Source organism: Staurois parvus, unplaced genomic scaffold (genome assembly GCF_062004578.1).
Source record: "Staurois parvus isolate SC_StPar_1 unplaced genomic scaffold, SC_StPar_1.0 ptg001418l, whole genome shotgun sequence".
Taxonomy (NCBI): Eukaryota; Metazoa; Chordata; class Amphibia; order Anura; family Ranidae; genus Staurois; species Staurois parvus.
Genome location: NW_028319214.1, coordinates 846,430 through 870,480, shown reverse-complemented (window position 1 = coordinate 870,480; position 24,051 = coordinate 846,430). Strand labels below are relative to the sequence as shown.

At 40.5% G+C, this 24,051-nt stretch overlaps 1 protein-coding gene across 1 annotated transcript in view; it reads right to left on the bottom strand.

Moving 5' to 3' along the window:
- Nucleotides 1–5,508: 5,508 nt before the first annotated feature.
- Nucleotides 5,509–24,051, bottom strand: part of OGFOD2 (2-oxoglutarate and iron dependent oxygenase domain containing 2) — a 39,127-nt gene continuing 20,584 nt past the window's right edge. The window contains exons 5-7 of the mRNA XM_089661985.1: nt 12,396–12,520; nt 10,366–10,623; nt 5,509–5,818 (exon numbers count right to left, since the gene is read on the bottom strand). Coding sequence (XP_089518111.1) covers nt 5,543–5,818; nt 10,366–10,623; nt 12,396–12,520 — 659 coding nt within the window. The 3' untranslated portion in view covers nt 5,509–5,542. The remainder of the gene's footprint in view (nt 5,819–10,365; nt 10,624–12,395; nt 12,521–24,051) is intronic.

Genomic DNA, 24,051 nt, shown 5'->3' with positions numbered 1-24,051 from the left:
CTCTGGAGCACTGAAGACAAATGAGGTGCTAGACAGAGGCCAGTAGCACTCTGCCCTGTAGCCAGTGCTTCAGCTGGGAGGTCTTTACCATTCCAGGACTCAGTCTGCTGCTGGGGAGAGGGGGAGAGGGGCTGACTGCCGCGACTCCCTGGAGCCGTGAAAATCAGATCACTTGTGTGAAAGGAGCCTAAAGCTGGCCATACATGTGTAGATTTTCAGATGGGAATATTCATAAGAAAGGTCATCTGAAAATTATTTGAACATTCGATGAATGTTTTCAAAAATTGTCTTCTGCTTTAAACATTTGATTTTAAAATGAATGTAATTTCTGAACGGTTACACTGGCCGAATATTCGTTTGATCAAAAAAAGGTTTCCTTCCTGCCCCTTCAAATTTTCCCATCACTGCTGATGAAAACGAACATCAATTTGACCTCACTGATTGATTGGAAAATCAAACAAATTTTCTTGAAACAAAAATTCTACAATGAAAATCTATACATGTATGGCCATCTTAAATCCTCCTCCGTTCCTGCCTACCATCACACCCCCCCCCCCCCATAATCATCTGGTGTGGCAGAGGTTAATACATCTACAGTTTCTATGAATGGAAAGCAATCTAGGAATAGAAGCCATACTACAGCTTCTTTAAATGTAAAGTGATCTATGAATGGAGGATGCACAAATGATCCTGTTAGGTTATGTCCCTTGTGCTGATTTTTCTTTTTTCCTTTTATCTACACTTAGGTTTTAAAATCCTCATGTGGGTAAAGTATACCTAAAGTAAAAACCTTTTTCCACTTTGGATAGTAGGGAATGGTTACAGCCCGTCAGGTTTTTTTTTTTTTGCGATATGTGCCCCATCATTCCTGTTTTGGTGACAACTTTTTTGCAATGTTCTTTTGCATTCCTGTCAGTCCAGGCTGGTCACCAGGATAAACAGAGAGAGCTGGAAGGGATACAGTGAGAAACAGAATTATTTGAACACCCTGCAATTTTCCAAGTTCTCCCACTTAGGAATCATGGAGGGGTCTGAAGTTCACATTGTAGGTGCACTCCCACTCTGAGAGACAGAATAAAAAAAAAAATTCAGGAAATCACATTGTTTTGATTTTTAAAGAATTTATTTGTCTTGCACTGCTGAACATAAGTATTTGAACACATAAGAAACAGCAAGCATTCTGGCTCTCAAAGACCTGTTACTGTGCCTTTACAAAGTCCACTTCTACTCCACTTATTAATCTCACTTAGTAGCACCTGTCTGAGCTCTTTAAAGACACCTGTCCACCCCACAGTCAGTCAGATGCCAACTACTACCATGGGCAAGACTGAAGAGCTGTCAAAAGACACCAGAGACAAAATTGTGGACCTCCACAAGGCTGGAAAGGGCTATGGGGCAATTGGTGAAAATAGATCAACTGTTGGAGCAATTGTTAGAAAACGGAAGAGGCTAAAGACGACTGTCAGTCTCCCTCGGACTGGGGCTCCATGCAAGATCTCACCTAGTGGGGTATCACTGATGATAAGAAAGGTGAGGAATCAGCCCAGAACTACAAGGAGCTGGTCAATGACATGAAGAGAGCTGGGACCACAGTTTCAAAGGTCACTGTTGGTAGAACACTACGCCGTCATGGTTTCAAATCATGCATTGCACAGAAGGTTCCCCTGCTCAAGTCATCACATGTCCAGGCCCGTCTGAAGTTTGCCAATGACCGTCTGGATGCTCCAGAGGAGGCATGGGAGAAAGTCATGTGGTCAGATGAGACCACTGAAGATGGGTCGTGGCTGGGTCTTCCAACATGACAACGACCCGAAGCACACAGCCAGGATAACCAAGGAGTGGCTCCGTAAGAAGCATATCAAGGTTCTAGAGTGGCCTAGCCAGTCTCCAGACCTAAATCCAATAGAACATCTTTGGAGGGAGCTGAAACTCCGTGTTGCTCAGCGACAGCCCCAAAACCTGACAGATCTAGAGGAGATCTGTGTGGAGGAGTGGGCCAAAATCCCTGCTGCAGTGTATGCAAACCCGGTCAAGAACTACAGGAAACGTTTGACCTCTGTAATTGCAAACAAAGGCTTCTGTACCAAATATGAACACTGATTTTCTCAGGTGTTCAAATACTTATGTTCAGCAGTGCAAGACAAATTCTTTAAAAATCATACAATGTGATTTCCTGAATTTTTTTTTTAAATTCTGTCTCTCAGAGTGGGAATGCACCTACAATGTGAATTTCAGACCCCTCCATGATTTCTAAGTGGGAGAACTTGCAAAATCGCAGGGTGTTCAAATACTTCTGTTCCTCACTGTATATACAGTTGTGTTCAAAATAATAGCAGTGTGTTGAAAAAAGTGGATAAAGCTCAAAATCCTTCTAATAGCTTTTATTTCCATACACACAAATGCATTGGGAACACTACACATTCTATTCCAAATCAAAACATGAAGAAAAATATATCAAATTTGTGTTGTTCCTCTACAAAAAATTAAGAAAAGTGAATGTTAGACTGTTCAAAAAAATAGCAGTGTTTGTATTCTTCTTTACAAACTCAAACATTCACTGTATAAACTAAAAAATGTTTGAAGATTTTGCTTTCCTTTGAATCACTTAATGAATATTTAGTTGTATAAGCACTGTTTCTGAGAACTGCTGTACATCTGTGTTGCATGAAGTCAACCAACGTCTGGCACCTGTGAACAGGTATTCCAGCCCAGGATGATTGGACTACATTCCACAGTTCTTCTCTATTTCTTGGTTTTGCCTCAGAAACTGCATTTTTGATGTCACCCCACAAGTTTTCTATTGGATTAAGATCCGGGGATTGGGCTGGCCACTCCATAACGTCAATCTTGTTGGTCTGGAACCAAGATGTTGCACGTTTACTGGTGTGTTTGGGGTCGTCTTGTTGGAACACCCATTTCAAGGGCATTTCCTCTTCAGCATAAGGCAGCATGACCTCTTCAAGTATTCTGATGTATTCAAACTGATCCATGATCCCTGGTATGCAATAAATAGGCCCAACACCGTAGTATGAGAAACATCCCCATATCACGATGCTTGCGCAACCATGCTTCACTGTCTTCACAGTGTACTGTGGCTTGAATTCAGTGTTTGGGGGTCGTCTGACAAACTGTCTCCGGCCACTAGACCCAAAAAGAACAATCTTACTTTCATCAGTCCACACAATGTTGCACCATTTCTCTTTAGGCCAGTTAATGTGCTCTTTGGCAAATTGTAACCTCTTCAGCACATGTCTTTTTTTCAACAGTGGGACTTTGCGGGGGCTTCTTGCAGATAGCTTGGCTTCACATAGGCGTCTTCTAATTGTAACAGTACTCACAGGTAACTTTAGACCTTCTTTTATCTTCCTGGAGCTGATTGTTGGCTGAGTCCTTGCCATTTTGGCTATTCTTCTATCCATTTGAATGGTAGTTTTTCGCTTTCTTCCACATCTTTCAGGTTTTGGTTGCCATTTTAAAGCATTTGCGATCATTTTATCTGAGCAGCCTATCATTTTCTGCACTTCTTTATATGTTTTCACCTCTCCAATCAACTTTTTAATCAACGTACGCTGTTCTTCTGAACAATGTCTGGAACGACCCATTTTCCTCAGAATTTCAGAGAGAAATGCACTGTAACCAGCATGTACAATATTTGCTGCCTTCCTTCCTTAAATAAGGGCAATAATTGCCACCTGTTTTTCAAAGAATGAATGACCTCACTAATAGAACTCCACACTGCTATTATTTTGAACATGCCCCTTTCAATGAGTGATTCAATTACACAGAATCAGCAGCATGCATGTCATGACTGTTGGATTTCTATTACTCTACTACACCTGCTAGTAAATTATTTGCCATGTAGAGATAACATTTCTACCAAAAACAGTGATTGATCAGGTTAGTGATGTCTGACTGCTATTATTTTGAACACAACTGTACATCAATAAAAACTTGATAGAGGCTCTAACCCCTTAACACTTTATCCATAGCCACAAACAAGTTTTGAATTTAGATACACTATCATAGTGACAGAGGGTTATAAGTGGCTAGAGAGAAATGCAAATCCTTTGGCGGATACATTTGTTTACATATTTGTGTATTTAGTTTGTCTGGAGTTCACCTTTAGGATGGCTTCACACTGCCCGATGTGGTCCCACTACGTTGTGGGCAGGTTAGCTTCGCTTTCCCATAGACTTCTATGATGTCCTGTGTTTTTGGTGTGGGTTCATAAACTGCATCAAAGATGCAGCGTGCAGGCGTTTTGAAGTGCTTTCTGACTCTGCATTAAAACCGCAAGACCTTAAAGAAAGCTTTGGGAAAGCGTAGCTAAAGTGCATGAAAACCACAGGTTAGCTGCACTTTAGCAAAAACTCAGCAGGGCACTGTGATGTCACCCTTAAAAGAGTTGTGTGCATCTGCAGTTTTTTTTTTTGACATGGAAAGGATTGCCCCCTGAAAAGTTTCAGCCTTTGAGCCGCCATTGTTTTCATATACAGTACGAGGAGGCAAAACACATCTCCATGTACACGGGACACTTCTGAATGATGGAATCTGACTGCTGGAAAACGTAGGTTAAAAAACGTCTGTTTAGCCGTGTTTGCATACTGCGTTTATGCGCATTTGCGTTTAGAAGCATTTTTTAAAGATAACCTCAGGAGACCTTCCAAAATGCCCAGAATGCACTGAAAAACTGAAAAAATTAACTATTTCAGACATTTTGAGAGAAATAGAGCAGAAGCAGAGAGAGCAGTATTTGTTGAGATTAGCTGGGGTTTTTTTTTTGTGTGGTGTTTGGATGTGTCCCAGCTCATTTCTGTGCAGAAATTATTGCAGCAGTGTCTAACATATTTTCTTTCATGTGAAACCTCAAAGTATAGTATACCAGGTCCATTAAAGTTAGATAAACAAAATTTCCACACGCAAACGCTTATAAACGCAGTTAGCCACGTTTACAAGCATTTGAAACGCTGGTAAAATCTACTCCTGAACGCAAGTTTGGTGCGTTAAAAAAAACAACTGTAAACTCAACCGCCTGTAAACGAAGATGTGTACATGGACACATAGGAAAACATTAGGAAGAGTTCAGGGGCTGCTGAAAAAAATGCAGAAAAGCTCCTAAACGTGAGTTTATCAGCTGCAGTGTACATGGAACCTAAATGTCCATATAATACGCATCAAATCTCAAATGCGTTGGAGGGGGCCCACACACTGGAGAAGTGCCTTTCATCAAGACGCTGCCCCTTGTGCTCAAAGAAGATACGAATATGCACTCCTCTAAGGGGGAAGGGTGCAGTGCCAACAAATGTACGCATGCGCACCCTCGCATCTGTATGCAGAACCACCAAGGCCAGTGTGAATGAAGCTTCAGTTTTTCTTTTGAGGGAGAGAGCCCAGCTTATGATCTCTTACACAGGCCTCCACCATTCAGAGAACACCCCTAGGCATTCATGCATGTATGAACAGTTTTCTAAATGCAGTTATTAGTAACCATGATAAAAGCTTACAATGTTCAGATAAAAATATTCTATTCTGTACAATACGTTTACAATACAGCACACACATCTACAGTTTCTGCCCTGATTTCTTTTTCTGGCACCGTAAATCCATCTCCTTGTCCAACAGTCTCTATAAGCGTTGGCTCCTTGTCACACATGGGACAAAGTTTGTTACGTACTGATGAAGCTCTCATCCATAAAATAAGATTCCACCGTTCTCCTGAAGTAATCGGGAGGGCTCCATGAATCTGCTGCCCCCTGTGCAAAATTCCCTGACCAAGAAGATGCTCAACTTCTGTATATCTTCTTTCATTAACTGGAACCTGAATGGAAGACAAATGATTTTCACTGTAGTCAAGCTAGGGATTTAGCATTCAGAATTGGTAACCTAATATTGAAAGGAAGAATTGTATTATCTATGAATCAAACATCTTTTAGTAAAGTCGATCTCTATCTGCCTCTAATTAGCAGTACAAAAAACTTCTTTATCCGTTTACCAGGGTCATTAGATTGAAAACTGATATTTAATTATAAGCAGCCAACTATAATGTTTTATTCTTTTGTTCCCCTGCTGGGGATTTTCCCTCCTATCTTTTCCTGCTCTGAAATTAGCTTCAGCTGAAATACAGTAAAACTGGCCACACGTGTTACAATATAATGAAACAATTTAGAATGAATTGTACATAAATCTGGTGGAAGAATAAGTGTTCAAGCTAACATAAGACCAAAGTATTCCCCACATTTGGATGATGTATGCAGCTAGCACTGGGAAATTTAGTGTTAGACCTAAGCAGATTGGTAAGATTGACATACATTTTATGATTTGAATACAATATTGTTTATATACACATTAAAGCTGAACTCCGTGTATGATTTTTATTGCAAACTAACATTGGTCCAGCCAGGCACAAGGTGAGTATGCATATCTCACATCTAACGGGCTGCTAGGGAAGCCGATGATCACTTTAGTAGTCTGCACTACTATAGTGATTGGACGACTTGGGAACTTGGGAAGATCTCCACCTCATCCAATCAGAGAATGCCTTGCATTAATTGAAAAAAAAAGCAAGGTTTTCTATGAATGGTGGCAGTGCAGAGTGAGCAACCCTCTATGGTCAGTGTGCAGAGGGGAAGCCACTCAACACAGGACTCGAAAGTTTGCAGCTATTGTGCCAACCTACTACAGTAATTGTCAGCTTACCTAGTAGTCGCTCAGTTATTAGATATGTGATGGATATGGTAAAATGCCTATTTGGTTTCCTGTTGAATATATATATATTTTGAAATGTTTTGTATGAATATATATATATATATTGTGTGTATATCTTTTGCCTGCTGGGCTTTGTGGTACTTCAAAAAATCCTTGCTCAAGAAATGTCTGCTCAGCAACCCCTCCCATCGAGTGAACTTGAGAACAAAGGAATATTACTTTCTAGAGATAAGACCTCGGCCAAGATCACGCCTATATTCTGAGGAAGATTGTTTTCATGTGTAAATGACCAATCAAAGACTAATATAATGCTAATGCTATTCTCACGTGACTTTTGCATCATCTCGCATATATAAACTCACGTTTTCATTCCAATAAATTAGAAGTTTTCACAGACCGAACGTGTGTCAGTGTGAGTTTCTTTATGTGCGCGCACATTCCAGAGCCAGCAAGATTAATTAGGACAGGAGCAGATAATCACCGGACACTTAGTCCTCACTAAATCAGATATGCATACTTACATTGGTCCAAACTGGATTAATAAAAACCATACCTGGAGTTCAGCTGTATCAACTATGTAGTGTACTCTGTAGTGCAAGTCTAACTTATTAGAGAACGCCCTGTGGGTGGGGCGAAACGCGTTGCCGCACTTCCGGTCTGCCGTCATCTTGGTCTACGCCACTTCCGGTATTTGGAACGCACGCCGACTTTTGCGGTTCAAGCGGCCATTTTAGAGGTGGAAAGCTGGTCATCTTCTACAGTGATTCTTAAAGCGTGAGATCCCTATATTTACAATTTGGAAACTTGTTCCTTTGAAGCCTTTGAGGCTATTAAACAAGGCCTGTTATTTTATTGAAACATGTGAGTGTCCTTATTCTATGGATTTATATGGTATTGAGTGGCAGTATTACACTATGTAGCCTTTCTTTCCTTGCACACTATTGAGGATTCCATGGAGAAGTAGAGTGGAGCCGATTGCTGTATCTAAGCAGGGTGATGAAGGCGATTTGAGTTCCTCCTGAGGGGCTATAGGATCCCTTATATCCTATGAGGCCTATTACTCACCTCCATCTGGTGAGTGCGGTCAATATTATTTTTCATGTGGTGATTAGGTGGAAGCACATTTTGGAACATTGTCTTGAAAATCCTTTTGGGAAAATAAGGACTTACGTTTGAAATATTATATATATATATATATATTTTTTTTTTTTTTTTTTTTTTTTTTTTTTTGCACGGACATTTATTTATTTGTGATTATTTTTACTTATTTAATTTTTGCGCTGTTTTTTGTGTTATTCATAGTGTACTGAAGGTGATTGTATCCATAGCCAGAAAAATACTATGAAGAATGTTAGGTGGTATATACAGTCAGGTCCATAAATATTGGGACATCGACACAATTCTAACATTTTTGGCTCTATACACCACCACAATAGATTTAGAATGAAACCAACAAGATATGCTTTAACTGCAGACTGTCAGCTTTAATTTGAGGGTATTTACATCCAAATCAGGTGAACGGCATAGGAATTACAACAGTTCGCATATGTGCCTCCCACTTCTTAAGGGACCAAAAGTAATGGGACAATTGGCTTCTCAGCTGTTTCATGGCCAGGTGTGTGTTATTCCCTCATTATCCCAATTACAATGAGCAGATAAAAGGTCCAGAGATCATTTCAAGTGGGCTATTTGCATTTGAAATCTGTTGCTGTCAACTCTCAAGATGAGATCCAAAGAGCTGTCACTATCAGTGAAGCAAGCCTTCATTAGGCTGAAAAAACAAAACAAACCCATCAGAGAGATAGCAAAAACATTAGGCGTGGCCAAAACAACTGTTTGGAACATTCTTAAAAAGAAGGAACGCACCAGTAAGCTCAGCAACACCAAAAGACCCGAAAGACCACGGAAAACAACTGTGGTGGATGACCGAAGAATTCTTTTACCTGGTGAAGAAAACACCCTTCACAACAGTTGGCCAGATCAAGAACACTCTCCGGGAGGTAGGTGTATGTGTGAAAGTCAACAATCAAGAGAAGACTTCACCAGAGTGAATACAGAGGGTTCACCACAAGATGTAAACCATTGGTGAGCCTCAAAAACAGGAAGGCCAGATTAGAGTTTGCCAAACAACATCTAAAAAAGCCTTCACAGTTCTGGAACAACATCCTATGGACAGATGAGACCAAGATCAACTTGTACCAGAGTGATGGGAAGAGAAGAGTATGGAGAAGGAAAGGAACTGCTCATGATCCTAAGCATACCACCTCATCAGTGAAGCATGGTGGTGGTAGTGTCATGGCGTGGGCATGTATGGCTGCCAATGGAACTGGTTCTCTTGTATTTATTGATGATGTGACTGCTGACAAAAGCAGCAGGATGAATTCTGAAGTGTTTCGGGAATATTATCTGCTCATATCCAGCCAAATGCTTCAGAACTCATTGGACGCCGCTTCACAGTGCAGATGGACAATGACCCAAAGCATACTGCAAAAGTAACCAAAGAGTTTTTTAAGGGAAAGAAGTGGAATGTTATGCAATGGCCAAGTCAATCACCTGACCTGAATCCGATTGAGCATGCATTTCACTTGCTGAAGACAAAACTGAAGGGAAAATGCCCCAAGAACAAGCAGGAACTGAAGACAGTTGCAGTAGAGGCCTGGCAGAGCATCACCAGGGATGAAACCCAGCGTCTGGTGATGTCTATGCGTTCCAGACTTCAGGCTGTAATTGACTGCAAAGGATTTGTAACCAAGTATAAAAAAGTGAAAGTTTGATTTATGATTATTATTCTGTCCCATTACTTTTGGTCCCTTAACAAGTGGGAGGCACATATGCAAATTGTTGTAATTCCTACACCGTTCACCTGATTTGGATGTAAATACCCTCAAATTAAGGCTGACAGTCTGCAGTTAAAGCACATCTTGTTCGTTTCATTTTAAATCCATTGTGGTGGTGTATAGAGCCAAAAATGTTAGAATTGTGTCGATGTCCCAATATTTATGGACCTGACTGTATGGAAAATGTCCACAATTCTACAGGTAGGCAATGGAGGGGACTTTGTAAATTAGCTTGGATTAGTTTGTTCAATACTGGGTATACAATACCAGGTACAGCATACCTGATTATAGCTGTTTTCACAGCAGGCTTCAGGCATCTAAAATCAGATGGCAGTAGTAGTGCTGCAAAGATGTGACATAATTGATGAGTGTCATCCTAATGGAGAAGAACCAGTGCCAGTGCTGCTGTTTGCATAAGTCATCATACAGGCAGTGTAACACAACATGGCCCTGAGGGAAGGGAAGGGAAGACACATGGATTGATTTACTAAAACTGAAGCATGCTAAATCTGATTCAGCTCTGCATAGAAACCAATCAGCTTCCAGGTTTTATTGTCAAAGGTTAATTGAACAAGCTGAGGTTAAAGGCTGATTGGTTTCTATGCACAGCTGCACCAGATTTTGCACTTTCCACTTTTAGTAAATCAACACCACAGTGACCAAGAAAATGTCACTCACAGTGACATGTAAAGTCTATCTCTGCAACCACCCTGGTTGCACAGGCAGTCAGCTTTACCATACCTGAAGGATTAGGGCTGTACACTTTCTGAACTGTTCTGTATTAAAATTAGGAGCTGCAAAGGTAGTTGAGCTGAAGTTTTACCTCTCTCATTTCAGAAAAATAAAGGTTTCCATCAGTGAACTCTTTCCCCAGGGAAACATTCAGAGTAACTTCAGAGTTGTCATAGTGGCAGCTGAGATCCAAGTCTTTATCCAGAGAGTACTGTACTACAAAGGCTTTGTGGCTGTCCAGGCAGCTGCCTCCCCAGTCTGGATATAAGACAGAAACCAAAGGTCGGAGGTATTTCTCACGCAAGGGAGTGATGAACGAATCATCTAAGCCAAGTTCATTCAGAAGGACCTATGGGCAGAGAAAAAAAAACAATTAAATCCACTGCACATACAGTTTTAGGCCTTGTGCACAGACATATGAAAAAGCCAGAAGTTGTTGAAAAAAATGCCTTTAATGCTGCATTTTTATGCGTGTATATGTGTATATTGCATTTAGATCCATGAGTGTAAAAATATTATTATAGCTCTCTAGCAAAACAACTTTCTCCTTGCTGCATTGTCAAACAGCCATGCGCCGAGGGGGGGAAGCCCCCTGTCTGATATAACAACTACTGTTACAGGGCACCTGGAAAGATGGGACAAAGAACTACATGTACTTTGTTCCTTCCGAAACGGAATACTGTAAAAATAAAAAAAGTGATACTTCTTATTTAAAGTGTTAAGTGAACTTTGTTGTTGTTTGATCATTATTCCAACTACATATACAGATTTTTTTATTTCTCATTTAAATCATGCCCACTGAAGAATAATTGTTGTATGGATTTCTAATTAAAGGGATAACACCTTCTGTTTGAAAAAGGCATTGATGTACTTAAAGTGTTACTAAACCCAGGATCCTGCATTCACTCTATTTGGTCTCCCACAGTACACAGAACATGGAAATGCAATTATTTTAGTAAATGTAAACTGCTAAATAACTTTTCTCAGCAGCAGTTAGAGCAGTGCTGTGACTTTTATCAGTGTCCAGCAGAGCACTGGTTAAAGCATGGAGGAGTTTTCATTCTCCTCTCACTGTCCTATGAGGCTGCAGGACCCCTGACCCTCTGTCTGGACAGTGCTGATTGGCCCTGTGCTGATCACATGTACCCTCCCAAGAAAAAGAAAAAAACTCTCTAGCAATACACACTAAACTGAGCATGTGCGGCTTGCCCCCAAGAATCTGTTCTATCGGGAGATGAAATGGGGCCTGTGGAAGAAGGGGAGGATCAGAGAAGACAGGATCAAACATCCTTTTTTACACAATGCAGAGGATTAGCCCCTTAGGTTCCACTGTGAGTATAACAAGCATGCTGTACTGCATATACAGACTGATTTTACTGGACAATTTTAGATGCGGTTCAGGACAGCTTTAGATGAAGTTCAGTACAGCTTTAGATGCAGTTTAGGACAGGTTTAGATGCAGTTCAAGACAGCTTTAGATGCAGTTTAGGACAGGTTTAGATGCAGTTCAAGACAGCTTTAGAAACCTGTCCTGAACCTGATCTAACTTATTTTCGTCTAGGCTCCATCCACACTAGGGCATTTCAAATCTGCGATTCTACCTGTGATTTGAAAACGCGTTGTGAAAATGTGAAATCGAGCATTCACGTGTTCATTTGCCATTCATTTCAATGGGACCTGAAAACGGGGGGCATTTTTGCCATGATCGCAGCACATTTTTTTCCATGCGACAAACGTGCGATCATCATTAAAATGAATGGCACCTGAACACGCAAATGCGCGTTTTCATATTTTCACAGTGCATTTTCAAAACGCCCTAGTGTGAATGGAGCCTTAGTTTTTGTTTGTTGACAAAAGTTGGAATTGATTTTTAGCATAGTTTTCCTTACTGAAAACATATCACTGACAAAAATTAAGACGAAAATATTTTTGTTGGTGAAGTTAACACTGTTAGTACAGCACGTATATTATTTACGAGGGACACTACTCTTGAGGTCACGAGATTTCTGACCCCTATATGAAAGGCAGCTCAATGATGAGAGGTGGCAGGTGCTTGACAGGGCAGCACTCGCTCAATAGACTTCATAAATGATTCATCATGAAATATAAAACTAGAAGTACCCCATAATTATTCATAGTGTTTGGGCGTCCTTTTGCTAGTGGTGATCTTTCAAAATGTTCAAGCTCTTCCACAAAGTCCTTACAAAACTGTGGATCAAATACAGGAAGTCGATATATCCTTTTACCTATGAAAAATACAACAGTTTAATGTGGTAGGAAACATGTTTTCATTACAGAGCTTAAAGTGAAACACTGCAAGGTATTTACAAAACTTAAAGCGGTATTAACCTCTTGCCGTCCGCCTGCTGTTGATAAATAGCACCCACCTTTTCTAGCTGTGCGCGCTCCCTGGGAGCGCGCAGCACCGCGATCTGGTGCCCGCTGTGTCCTCCGGACACAGTGAAACACCGATCGTCGGACGGGACCTCTATACGAGGTCCCGATCATGTGATCACTGATTGGCGAATCAGTGATCACATGCAAAGTAGTAAGCAAGATGTCACTTGTGACATCATTGCTTACTACGTGTGAAATCTGTGAATGATCACAGAGGTCACATGGTACAAGGCTATTCACAACAGCCTTGTACCATGTGACAATCTGTGACCAATCACAGCTCACTCAGTACTTCTCAATAACTGCAAGCATGCAGACAGAGAGAAAGAGAAATGATTGCTTTTACATCCTATATGGGTGTAAAAGCAATCAGTGTAAAAAAAAAATAAATAAATCTTCATCACCCCCCACAAGTACTGCTAGGGTGACAGTATGTAAAAAAAAATAAATAAATAATAATATAAAAAAATAAAATAAAAATGTAAAAAAAAAATGTTTAAAAAGTATAATTTTTGGTTATAAACTAATTTGGATTTTTTTTTTTTTTTTACTAAAAAAATAACGGAATAAATTTTGGCCAAGATTTATGATGAAATATTATTTATTTGCAAAATTTTATTAAAAAAACACTTTCTTTCAAACTTTTTGAACATTTTCATTTACATAGTAAAAAAAATAAAAATCCCAGCGGTGAATAAATACCACCAAAATAAAGCTTTATCTGTCTCAAAAAAATGGTAAAAAATTCATATGGGTACAGTATTGCATGATCGCGCTATTGTCATTCAAAGTGAGATAGCGCTGAAAGCTGAAAATTGCCCTGGACAGGAAGGGGGTAAAAGTGTCCGGACAGGAAGTGGTTAAACCCAAAACTAAAAATGTAATATATTGCCGCTTACCAATCCATATATGTGGTGGCTGCATTCGTTTTCCTTTTTTCCCTGGTGATCTGGCAAGTGAAACACCTCCTGTATTAGGATGCCTACACTCTGAATGAAGGAGCAACAGAGACACCTTTGGACAGCAGCACTGTCAGTTTTGCGGGAGGGTAATGTTAGAGGCACTATCAGATTTAGATACACTAACAAATTCAAGATAAACTTCCACTGACACTTTTTAGGCCCTGTTCACACTGGTTTTCTGCACTAGAAAGTACCTTTCCAGTGCAACAAAAACACATGAAAAATACTCCCTTTTAAATCCTATGTAACTGTTCATTGCACTGCAGGTGTGCTGCATTTTAAAAAGTCCTGCATGCTGCATCTTTAGTGCCCTGTTTCAAAAGAGCACCAAAAACACACCTTCCATTGTAAGTCAATGGGAACGCCTCAAAAACACACCATGGTGCATTTTTTGAGTCACACGTCCAAGTTTTTCACAGGTGCATGCTGGGAGTCAGGAAACTAGAAAAAAACACCAAGAACACATTAAAAAAGCATACCATGTTTTTAAGCACACCACTATGAACACAGCCTTAGCCAATTACAGCAACAGTTTTATTCCTTTTGGGATAAAGGTTTTACATACTGTAAATAAGAGGAGTCTCAACCCACCAACTGCTACATCTGCAGGACAGCTTGTTCTGTTGAAAAACAACAGACTTACAAGTGAAAATAAAGGGGAAAAAGCCAACAAAAGAAAACTAATGCAGCCTGTTTACTACAGATCATCTCTTACTTCTGTTCTGCAGATACAGAGGTCATTCCAAGGCAGATAACATTTTTAAAATTAGCTCCAAATAAGACATTCTACCTTTACTTAAAAAAAAATAATCCCAGTATTGTAATGAGCAACAATGCTCCATGGCATTCCTTTTAGACATGCAGTATCTAGAATAATGTTACTAAACCCAGGACCCTGTATTCACTATGTCTGGTCTTCCACAGTACACACAACATGGAAATGTTAGTATTTTAGTAACTATAAACTGCAAAATAACTTTTCTCAACAGCAGTATACAGCAGTCTTGTGACTTCTATCAGTGTCCAGCAGAGCACTGGTTAAAACTTGTAGGAGGAGTTTTCATTCTCCTCTCACTGTCCTATGAGGCTGCATAACCTCTGGACAGTGCTGATTGGCCCTGTGTTGATCACATGTATCCTTCTAAGAAAAAGAAAAAACTCTCTAGCAATACACACTAAACTGAGCATGTGCGGCTTGCCCGCAAAGATCTGTTCTATCAGGAGGTGAAATGGGGACAGTGGAAGAAGGGGAGTATCAGAAAAGACAGGATCAAACATCCTTTTTTACACAATGCAGAGGATTAACCCCTTAGGTTCCACTGAGTATAGCAAGCATGCTTTACTGCATATACAGACTGATTTTACTGTTGTGGGTTTAGTAACACTTTAAAATAGAAGTCAACTGACTTGAGGTGAGACTGAAACATGAATGTTACCATCTTTAAAATATATGTATAGCCTTTTTTTATAGTTTTGGGCAGGGTTAATTAAAGTAGTGTTAACCATGCACCCTCCCAAATTAAAAAAAAAACTCTCTAGCAATACACACTAAACTGAGCATGTGCAGAGTGACTATCTGCACTATCAGCAGATGGATTGGGGTAGAAGAAGGGGAGGATCAGAAAAGATAGGATCAAAGATCCTTTTCAACACAATGCAGAGGATTATTTCCTTAGGTTCCACAGTGAGTATAACAAGCATGCTTTACTGCATATACAGACTGATTTTACTGTTGTGAGTTTAGTAATACTGAACTGTGAAATGCACAGTGCAATAGACTTAGGGACATTGCCAGTGATATTTTAATTCATGAATCGGTGTGTATAACTTGGCCTTATGTAGGCCACACACCGGTCGAATTCCAAAAATATTTTCTTTCGAAGATCTTTTCTAAGAATTTTTGTTCTAATTTCGCACCATTAGTGGGTCACAGAAATGGACGATTTGCGTGTGACCATCGAATTTGAGTGATTGGGCATGTTGGAAATTTTCTGAAAAACAAACAAATTTCGAATCAATGATGGGAGAATCATGCCAGAAATGTAATTGAAAAATAAAGGAGCGTGAGCGGTCTCACTCCTCCGGTTATCTTGGAGTTTCCTCATTTTTGAGGTTCTAGCTGACTGAGATTCCTATTGCCTTACGAGTCACTTATAGATCACTTATTCGTGGCTTTATTAGCCTAAGTTATTTGCTTAGTATTTTCTTGTCTTCAGTAAGTCGAGTTGTTCCCGTGGACTATTGTGTCCCCCTCCGAGCTGGCTAGTGGTCTAGATTGGTGTCCTGGCTGCTACCCAGCCTCTTTGTGGGTATATCACCCACAGTTGATTATTACCTTAGATAAATACCCTGCAGAGAATTCTAATTCTTCCGCATCAGCTAAATCCTTTACCCGTAAGTACCCATGACCTGGTAGATCTATGGCGTGAATTCCACCCCCGGGGGAAAGACTATACTTACTACTCTCACCCTCACCATTCTCATTCTAGAATTGACCATGCTTTTGTATTGCGCAAACATCTCCCTTTGGTCCGCTCCGTCTCTATCCTCACGGTTCCATGGTCTGATCATGACCCCATTTTGGTGGTTTGTCGATCTCTCCTCTGTAAGCCAGCCTACTCCTCTTGGATTATGAATGACTCTCTACTTTCGCTAAAGGAGATTCAGGCGGAACTACTGCGCAAATCCCAAGAATATTTTCAGCTAAACTCGGGTTCTGCCTCTTCTTCGGTGACGTTGTGGGAAGCTTACAAGGCTGTTCTTAGGGACCATATTATTCAGATAGCTTTGCGGCGGAAGAGGGATAAACAACATAAACAGTGTCAGCTGGAATCAAAGCTAGCTTCTGCGTCGGCTCAATTTAAGCAGGTACCTACCCCATCGAACCGTAGATTGCTAGATCAGGCCCGCCTGGAACTGGATCTCTGACGGATGAGGCTGAGCACTCTTTGCATTGGACGCGACAGAAGTGGTATAGTAAAGCAAATAAACCAGATTCCATGTTAGCATGTAGATTGCGCTCTTTTGCGCAACACCCCAAACCGATTTCTCTACACACTCGTCAGAATGCTCTCACAAGTAATCCTGTACCGATATTGGAGGAGTTACGGCATCGACTAGCCAGACTTTATATGGATCCTACACGGGCTGACCCTCAGTCTATTTCTGACTTTTTATCCCATCTGTCCTTGCCTACTTTGACTCGGGCTCATAAGGACCTGATGGACCATGATATTCAAATATCGGAAGTTCTGGAATGCATTGCAGATCTGAAGATGGGCAAACGCCCAGGTCCAGATGGATACACGGCTTTATATTACAAGAAATTGGCTGATGTGCTTGCCCCTCACCTTACCTCTATGTTCAATGCGGTGAAGGGAGGTTCGAACTTTTCCCCTGACTCTTTGACTGCTGATGTGGTTATGATCCCAAAACCGGATCAAGATCATTCCTCTTGGGCAAATTATAGGCCAATTTCTCTTATTAACATTGACATGAAAATCCTCACCAAGATCTTAGCCACTCGTTTGAATTCTTTCTTTTCTCATCTGATAAAAAAGGACCAGGTGGGTTTTGTCCCCCACAGACAAGCCAGAGATGCCATCAGACGCATTTTACAGTTACAACATTTGGCTCATGTTCGCAAAATTGATATGATGCTCCTATCTCTAGATATCAATAAGGCCTTTGACACTTTGTCCTGGCCTTATCTCATGTCGGTCCTTCACCATTTTGGCTTTGGTCCCTCGTTCTTGCTTTGGATCTCTTCGCTATATATGTCCCCTCAAGCAAAACTCAAATATTATGGTTTTGAGTCCTCAACGTTCCCAATTGGCAGGGGAACTAGACAAGGGTGCCCACTTTCTCCCATACTATTTACCTTGGCTTTGGAACCTTTGGCAGAAGCCATTTGTATGCATCCTGATATTAAGGGAATAGATGTAGCTGGTTCTCAGCATAAGTTATCTCTGTTCGCTGACGATATATTGTTGTCAGTCACGAATCCGGGGGTTACTTTGCCAAACTCACTTGCGGTTTTGGATTCCTTTGCAGTTCTTTCAGGCCTCCATGTAAACCCTGCCAAATCTAAGGCTATGTCAATTACCCTCTCACCATCACTTTTGGCGACTCTGAAACACTTGTTCCCTTTTCAATGGCTCTCGGCCTTGCCGTATTTAGGAATCAAGTTCACCCCAACTTACGAAGGACTTTACCGGGCTAATTTCCCCGCCGTCTTTAATGAATTGACAGAGCTGTTGTCCTCCTGGTCTCACTATCCGCTTTCGTAGTTCGGTAGAATCAATGCGATGCGTATGACTTTTTTTTTTTTTTTTTTAATTTAAATATTTATTAGTTTTTCATATTATTACAAAAAATTCCAAAAGAAGAGATAACAATACATATAAATATCCCATACATTTCTACCTTACCCCTTCTAATAAATCTTTTCTTTCCCTCCCCTCCCTGCCCTTTCCCGCCCCCCTTCCCCCTCCCTCCACTTAGCACGTTCTATACTCTCTCGAGGCCCAATAGTATCTTAATTTATAGTTTTCTATACTTCTCTTTCATTCCTGAGTTTTCCCATTTTTCCCATCTTGTATAGTATATTCCCATCCTATCTTCCTGCATATAGTAAGATCTTTCCATTCTACTTATCTGATTTACTCTGTTGATCCAATCCTCCTCCTTCGGCACCTCTGTTTTTTGCCAGAACTTGGGTATCAACCCCTTTGCAGCGTTTAGATAGTACCATATGCCTGATTCTTTATATTTATTTACTGAGATCCCAGCATTATGTAGAAGACACATCGTTGGGTCCAGCCCTATGTCATTTCCAGTTATTATTTCTATTGAGTTCACTATTGTCTTCCAGAAAGCCTGAATTTTCGGACATTGCCACCATATGTGAAACACCGTGCCCTCCTCCCCGCAACCTCTCCAACACATTTTAGAATTCTCCCTCCTCATCTTGTGCTCAATACTCGGTGTAATATGCCATCGTGTCAAACATTTATAATTAATCTCCACGTCTCTCATACAAACATTCTCGTGTATCAATCTATACATCTTGTTCTGTTGGTCCTCATCCAACACCACCTCCATATCTCTTTCCCATTTCGTTATAAAAATTAACTTTGTGTCTGTGTCTAATTCTGTGAGTATTCTATAAACTTTAGCAATACCGTGTTTCCCATCTCTACGTGTTTCTAACAACCTTTCAAACCTATTCCAATCCTTTTTTAATCTCAGGGGTTTTGGTAGTTTTCCAATAAAACATTTTAACTGATGATATTTCCACTCGTCTATTCCAATAAAACTTTCTCCCTTCTTCTCTTTTAATTCTTTAAATGGTCTCAATTCCCCCTCATCCAATACATCTCTCAGTTGGATATCTTCCCTTTTAAACCATCTACCTGATATCTCATCCTTTCCTGGGGGGAAATAATCGGAATTTACGAGAGGCATTAATATAGAATTGAATTCCCATTTCCTATTTTTGTGTAAATTATCCCATTCCCTTAAGACATTTAAAGTGTAAATACTTGTGCTTTCTTTAATTCTTCTAAAATGTGCTGGGACCCATATCATCTTACTCAGACTAATCCCACTCAATTCGTTTTCAATTTGTACCCAACTCTTCCCCTTGTGGTTGAATGTCCAATCATAAATTCTTGCTAAAATTACTGCTTTATAGTATCTCTTGACATCAGGTAATCCCATTCCCCCTTTCTCTTTAGTTCTACTCAATATTTCGTATGCTATTCTTGGTTTTTTATTCCTCCAAATATATCTTATTAACATTTTTTTCATTATCTTAAAAAAGGCCTCTGGGAGTTTAATTGGGACCATTTGGAATCTATACAGTATTTTAGGTATGATTACCATTTTAACTAGGTTTATACGTCCTATCCATGATGGGTTTCCTCCTTCTAATATTTTTAGTTCTTCCTTGGTCTCATTTAATAAAGAAATATAATTTAATCTATACAGCTGTTTATATGAGATAGCCAGTTTTATTCCTAGGTATTTTAAATCTTTTTCTCTCCATGTAAAGGGGAACTCTTTTTGTAGCTTTTCCTTTTCACTCTTTGGTACGTTAATGTTCAAGATCTCTGTTTTTGTTGGATTAATTTTTAAATTTGATAAATCGCCATATTCCTTCAAGATCTTTATTATATTAGGTAATGTTATTCGAGGGTTGTCTACATAAAACAATAGGTCGTCCGCGAAGGCCGCAACTTTATGTTCTATATTTTCTATCTGGATTCCCTTTACCGCTCCACTGTTTCTTATCGTAGACAGGAGGGGTTCCAATGACAGAACAAACAGCAAGGGGGACAGTGGGCAGCCCTGTCTTGTTCCATTGGACATTCCAATGGATTCCGACCTCTCCCCATTTACCGTGATAATTGCGGTGGGCTCTCTATATAGTTTACCTATCCACTCCCGCATTCTCTCTCCAATCCCCAACACTTCTAAGTTGTCCATCATGAAGGCCCAGTCCACTCTATCGAACGCCTTCTCGGCATCAATCGACAGTAGTACCACCGGGGCCTTCCCTTTTCTACTTTTCTGAATGAGCATCAGAGTTCTCAACCCATTGTCTCTACCCTCTCTCCCTGGGACAAAGCCCACCTGATCTCCGTGAATCCATTCAGGCATTAGATCTTTCAGCCTATTTGCTAGGACCTTTGCGTACAACTTAGTATCGATGTTCAATAGTGAAATTGGTCTATAACTAGAACACTGGGAAGGGTCTTTTCCCTCCTTTTGAATGAGTACAACATGGGCCTGAAGAGATTCTCCTCTACCCTCCATCCCTCCTCCCAGTTCATTCATATACTTCTTCAGCTTAGGTAACAATATTTCACTGTATTTTTTATAGTACTTAACTGTATACCCATCCGGGCCTGGACTTTTTCCACCCCCTGTACTTTTCAATGCTACTTTTATTTCATCCTGGGAAATTACCGCATCCAGGGCATTCAATTGTATTTCACTTAACTTTGGTAATCCTGCATTTTTTAAATATATCATCCTTTTTTCATTAATATCCTTTACATTTTCCTTTAAAGGGCCATGGGGGCTAATATTATACAGTTTTCTATAGTATTCCGTGAATACTTTAATAATCCCTTTGGTTGAATAAACCAATTCTCCTTTAGAATTTTTTATCCTTTCTATATAGTTTCTATTTTTCTTTTTATTCAGAGCTCTCATTAAATATTTTCCTGGTCTGTCGCCCCATCTATATCTTTCATTTAGTACTTTGTTATATACTCTTCTCCTCTCTTCGTCCATCAATCTCTCTAATTCATCTTTTTTATCCATTAACTTCTGTCTTATTTCTCTTGTTATTTTCTTCTTTTGTATCTGCTCTAGATCCAGGATTTCTTTTAGGAGCCCACTAACCCTCTCTCTTCTTTCTCTTTTCTTCCTTGCTCCCATCGCAATCAGGATACCTCTTATATATGCCTTGTGACTTTCCCAAACTGTGGCTGTTGATACTTCCTCTGTCTCATTCTCCTTAAAATATAGCTTGATCTCTTCCCCAATCTTCTGAGCTATGTCCTCATCCAAAAGAAGGGCCTCATTTAACCTCCATCCTAAACCTCCCGTCCACCGTCTTCCCCATCCCATTTTCATTGTGACAGGGGCATGATCCGAGAACGTACTCATCTCTATTTCTATTTTAACCAATAGCTCTATGAGTTGATGATCTATCAAAATATAATCCAACCTCGAATATATCTCATGTGCCTTAGAGAAGAAGGTGTAGTCTCTGTCTCTCATATGCATTATTCTCCAAGTGTCCACCAGCTGGTACTCGTGGATCGCCTTCTTCAAAGCTCTCAGAGACCCACCCCCCTCTCTCCGCACAGGGGAGGTTGCATCCTTTTGGGGATCCATGCAGAGATTTAAGTCTCCTGCTACTATCAAATGCCCTTTTTTAAAGTCCATCAGTTTTTTCAACAGCCCCTTCAAGTAGATCTCCGGCTTTTTGTTGGGGCAATATATATTGGCTAAAGTACACTCGATTCCCTGTAATTTACCTTTCAAAAATAGGAATCTCCCCTCCGGATCAGTTCTTCTATCCTCCAGCTCGAATCTCATGTTCTTTGCCAACCCTATTGCCACCCCTTTTGCTCTTTTAATTGGGGAGTCAGCATAATACCATGTTGGATAATATTTTGATTTTAATTTCACATTTGACTCTATCTCAAAATGTGTTTCCTGTAAAAATACAACTGACGATGCCCTGTGGTGTAGCTCTTTAAACAACTTAAATCTTTTCCCAGGACAGTTCAACCCATTCACATTATATGTTATAACCTGTATTTCTTCCATCCTTCTTAAATCTGTCTATCTTTCTTCTAATAAACCTCTTTCTATTAGGCCCTTCTATCGTGCAACATTTTAACCCCACCTCCCCTCCCCCCTCATCCTCCCACCCGACCCCCATCTCCCACTCCCCCTCCCTCCCCCCCTCTCTTTTTTTTCCCCTACCCGTTTTTAGGCTTATAAACTGCCTACAAATCATTTGTGGATCTATTTCCACCTTTGATTTAAGACTTAGGGCGTAAGCTCCGCCCATGGACGGCTCTCCTCTCCTCCGACCCCCCCAGATCTCTTCTCTCTAACGTCCAGGCTCAAGAAGAATCTTAACTTCCCTCCCTTCACCAGAATGTTCTGAGGGACCTCAACATCCGGAGGGGAGAGATCAGGGGCGAGAGACGGAAGCAGGAGAGAGAGAAAAAAAAAAAAAAAAAAAAAAAACACATAATTTCTACTTAATTCTCCCTCCCTTCCCTCCCCAACCCCAAAATCTCCCTCCCCCTCCCCCCGACCCGCTGCCAGTCCTCTTTCCTCGTAACATCTGTATCTCCTTTATCTTCTTCTTCTTCTTCCCACCCCGCCATCTCAATTCTTTGCAAATCCAGTCTCTCGCAAAAGACCCTTAGTTCCTCCGGAAATCTCAAGTAGGCTGTGACCCCGTTTTTCCAGCCAATCAGAGATGCTGAGATACCCCATCTATACTGCACATTCTGTTTCCTCATTTGCTCCAACAGGGGTCTCAGGGATCTCCTTCTCCATAGGGTCTCTGCTGTTAAGTCTGCATAAATTTGGATAGTCAAATCTCTATACTTAATTAATGATCTTCCTTTGGTCTTCTTCCAAATCTCATCTTTGACCCCAAATTTTTGGAACTGTACAATTATGTCTCTCGGTCTTTCCTTCTCATTAGCCTGTTTGAGCTTTCCTATTCTAAACACTCCGTCTAACTTGATCCCGTCTGTTTCAGGTCTATCTCTTATGGAGTTAAAGATTTTTTTCACTAGTTCATATAGTGTTTCGCCTTTTGCAGTCTCTGGAATTCCTCGTACCCTAAGGTTACACCTTCTTTCTTTATTTTCTTGGGCTTCCATCCTATAGATCAATTTTTTCTGAATGTTTTCCAGTTGGTTTATTTTTTTCCTTAAGTTATCAAAGTTTTGGGCTTGAATTTTAACTTTCTCCTCTGTTTCTTCTATTCTTGAAAGCAGGTGCCCTAGGTCATTGCGAATAGCTGTCATTTCATGTTTTATCATTTTTTCCAGGTTCTGAAACATTTCTATCATCTCCTTCTTGTTTGGTGCTTGTAGTTCCCCATCTGATTTTCTTTTTCCCGAACCGTCCTCTATTTGTTGGCTGCAGCTGCTATTCATGCCCAATGATAACCTCGGACTATTACCTGAACTAATGTCCATTTCCCCTTTTGTGCTTGTGCCCTGGGCCCTTTCTGGCGTAATATTTCCATATGATGTAAATTTCTTTATTGTTCCTGTTTGAGACCCTTTGGGCCCTGCTGCCTTGGGACCCTTATTCTTCATATCCTCTGTGAAATTTCTGTTATTAAAATTTTTTTTTTTTTTTTTTTTCCTTCTATATCTTCAAGATGGGATTGTACCTCTCCTTTATAATTTCTGTACCAGACAAACTTGCAATTTTTTATGTTTTATTTTCCTAGGACACCTGAGCCTCCTCTCTTCTTCTCTTCTAACCCCTGGAAATCCTCCCCTCCCCTTTCACCTCCTGGTCTCCTATGTCACTCTGGGATCCACAACACAGCAACACAATAAGTCTCCAGTAGTTCTCACTCACCCTTCCCTTCTCAAGACGGTAGCTCCATGCTTGTACGGGGGGCCATCGCTACTGCTCAATCCTGGGAGGGGGGATTTCTCAGGGTTTCCGATGATGTGTTATTTTTCTTTCCCTCTTATTTTCCTTTCCTTTTTCCTCTCTTCTTCTTTTCCTCCTTAGGGTTCGTCCCAAGGAGGCAGGATGGGAATCCTGGTATTCCTGGCTCCACCAGGTCCAGGTGCGGACATCCAGATAGGTAGGGGGGTATAGGCAGCAGTGAGCGTCTCCCTATCACA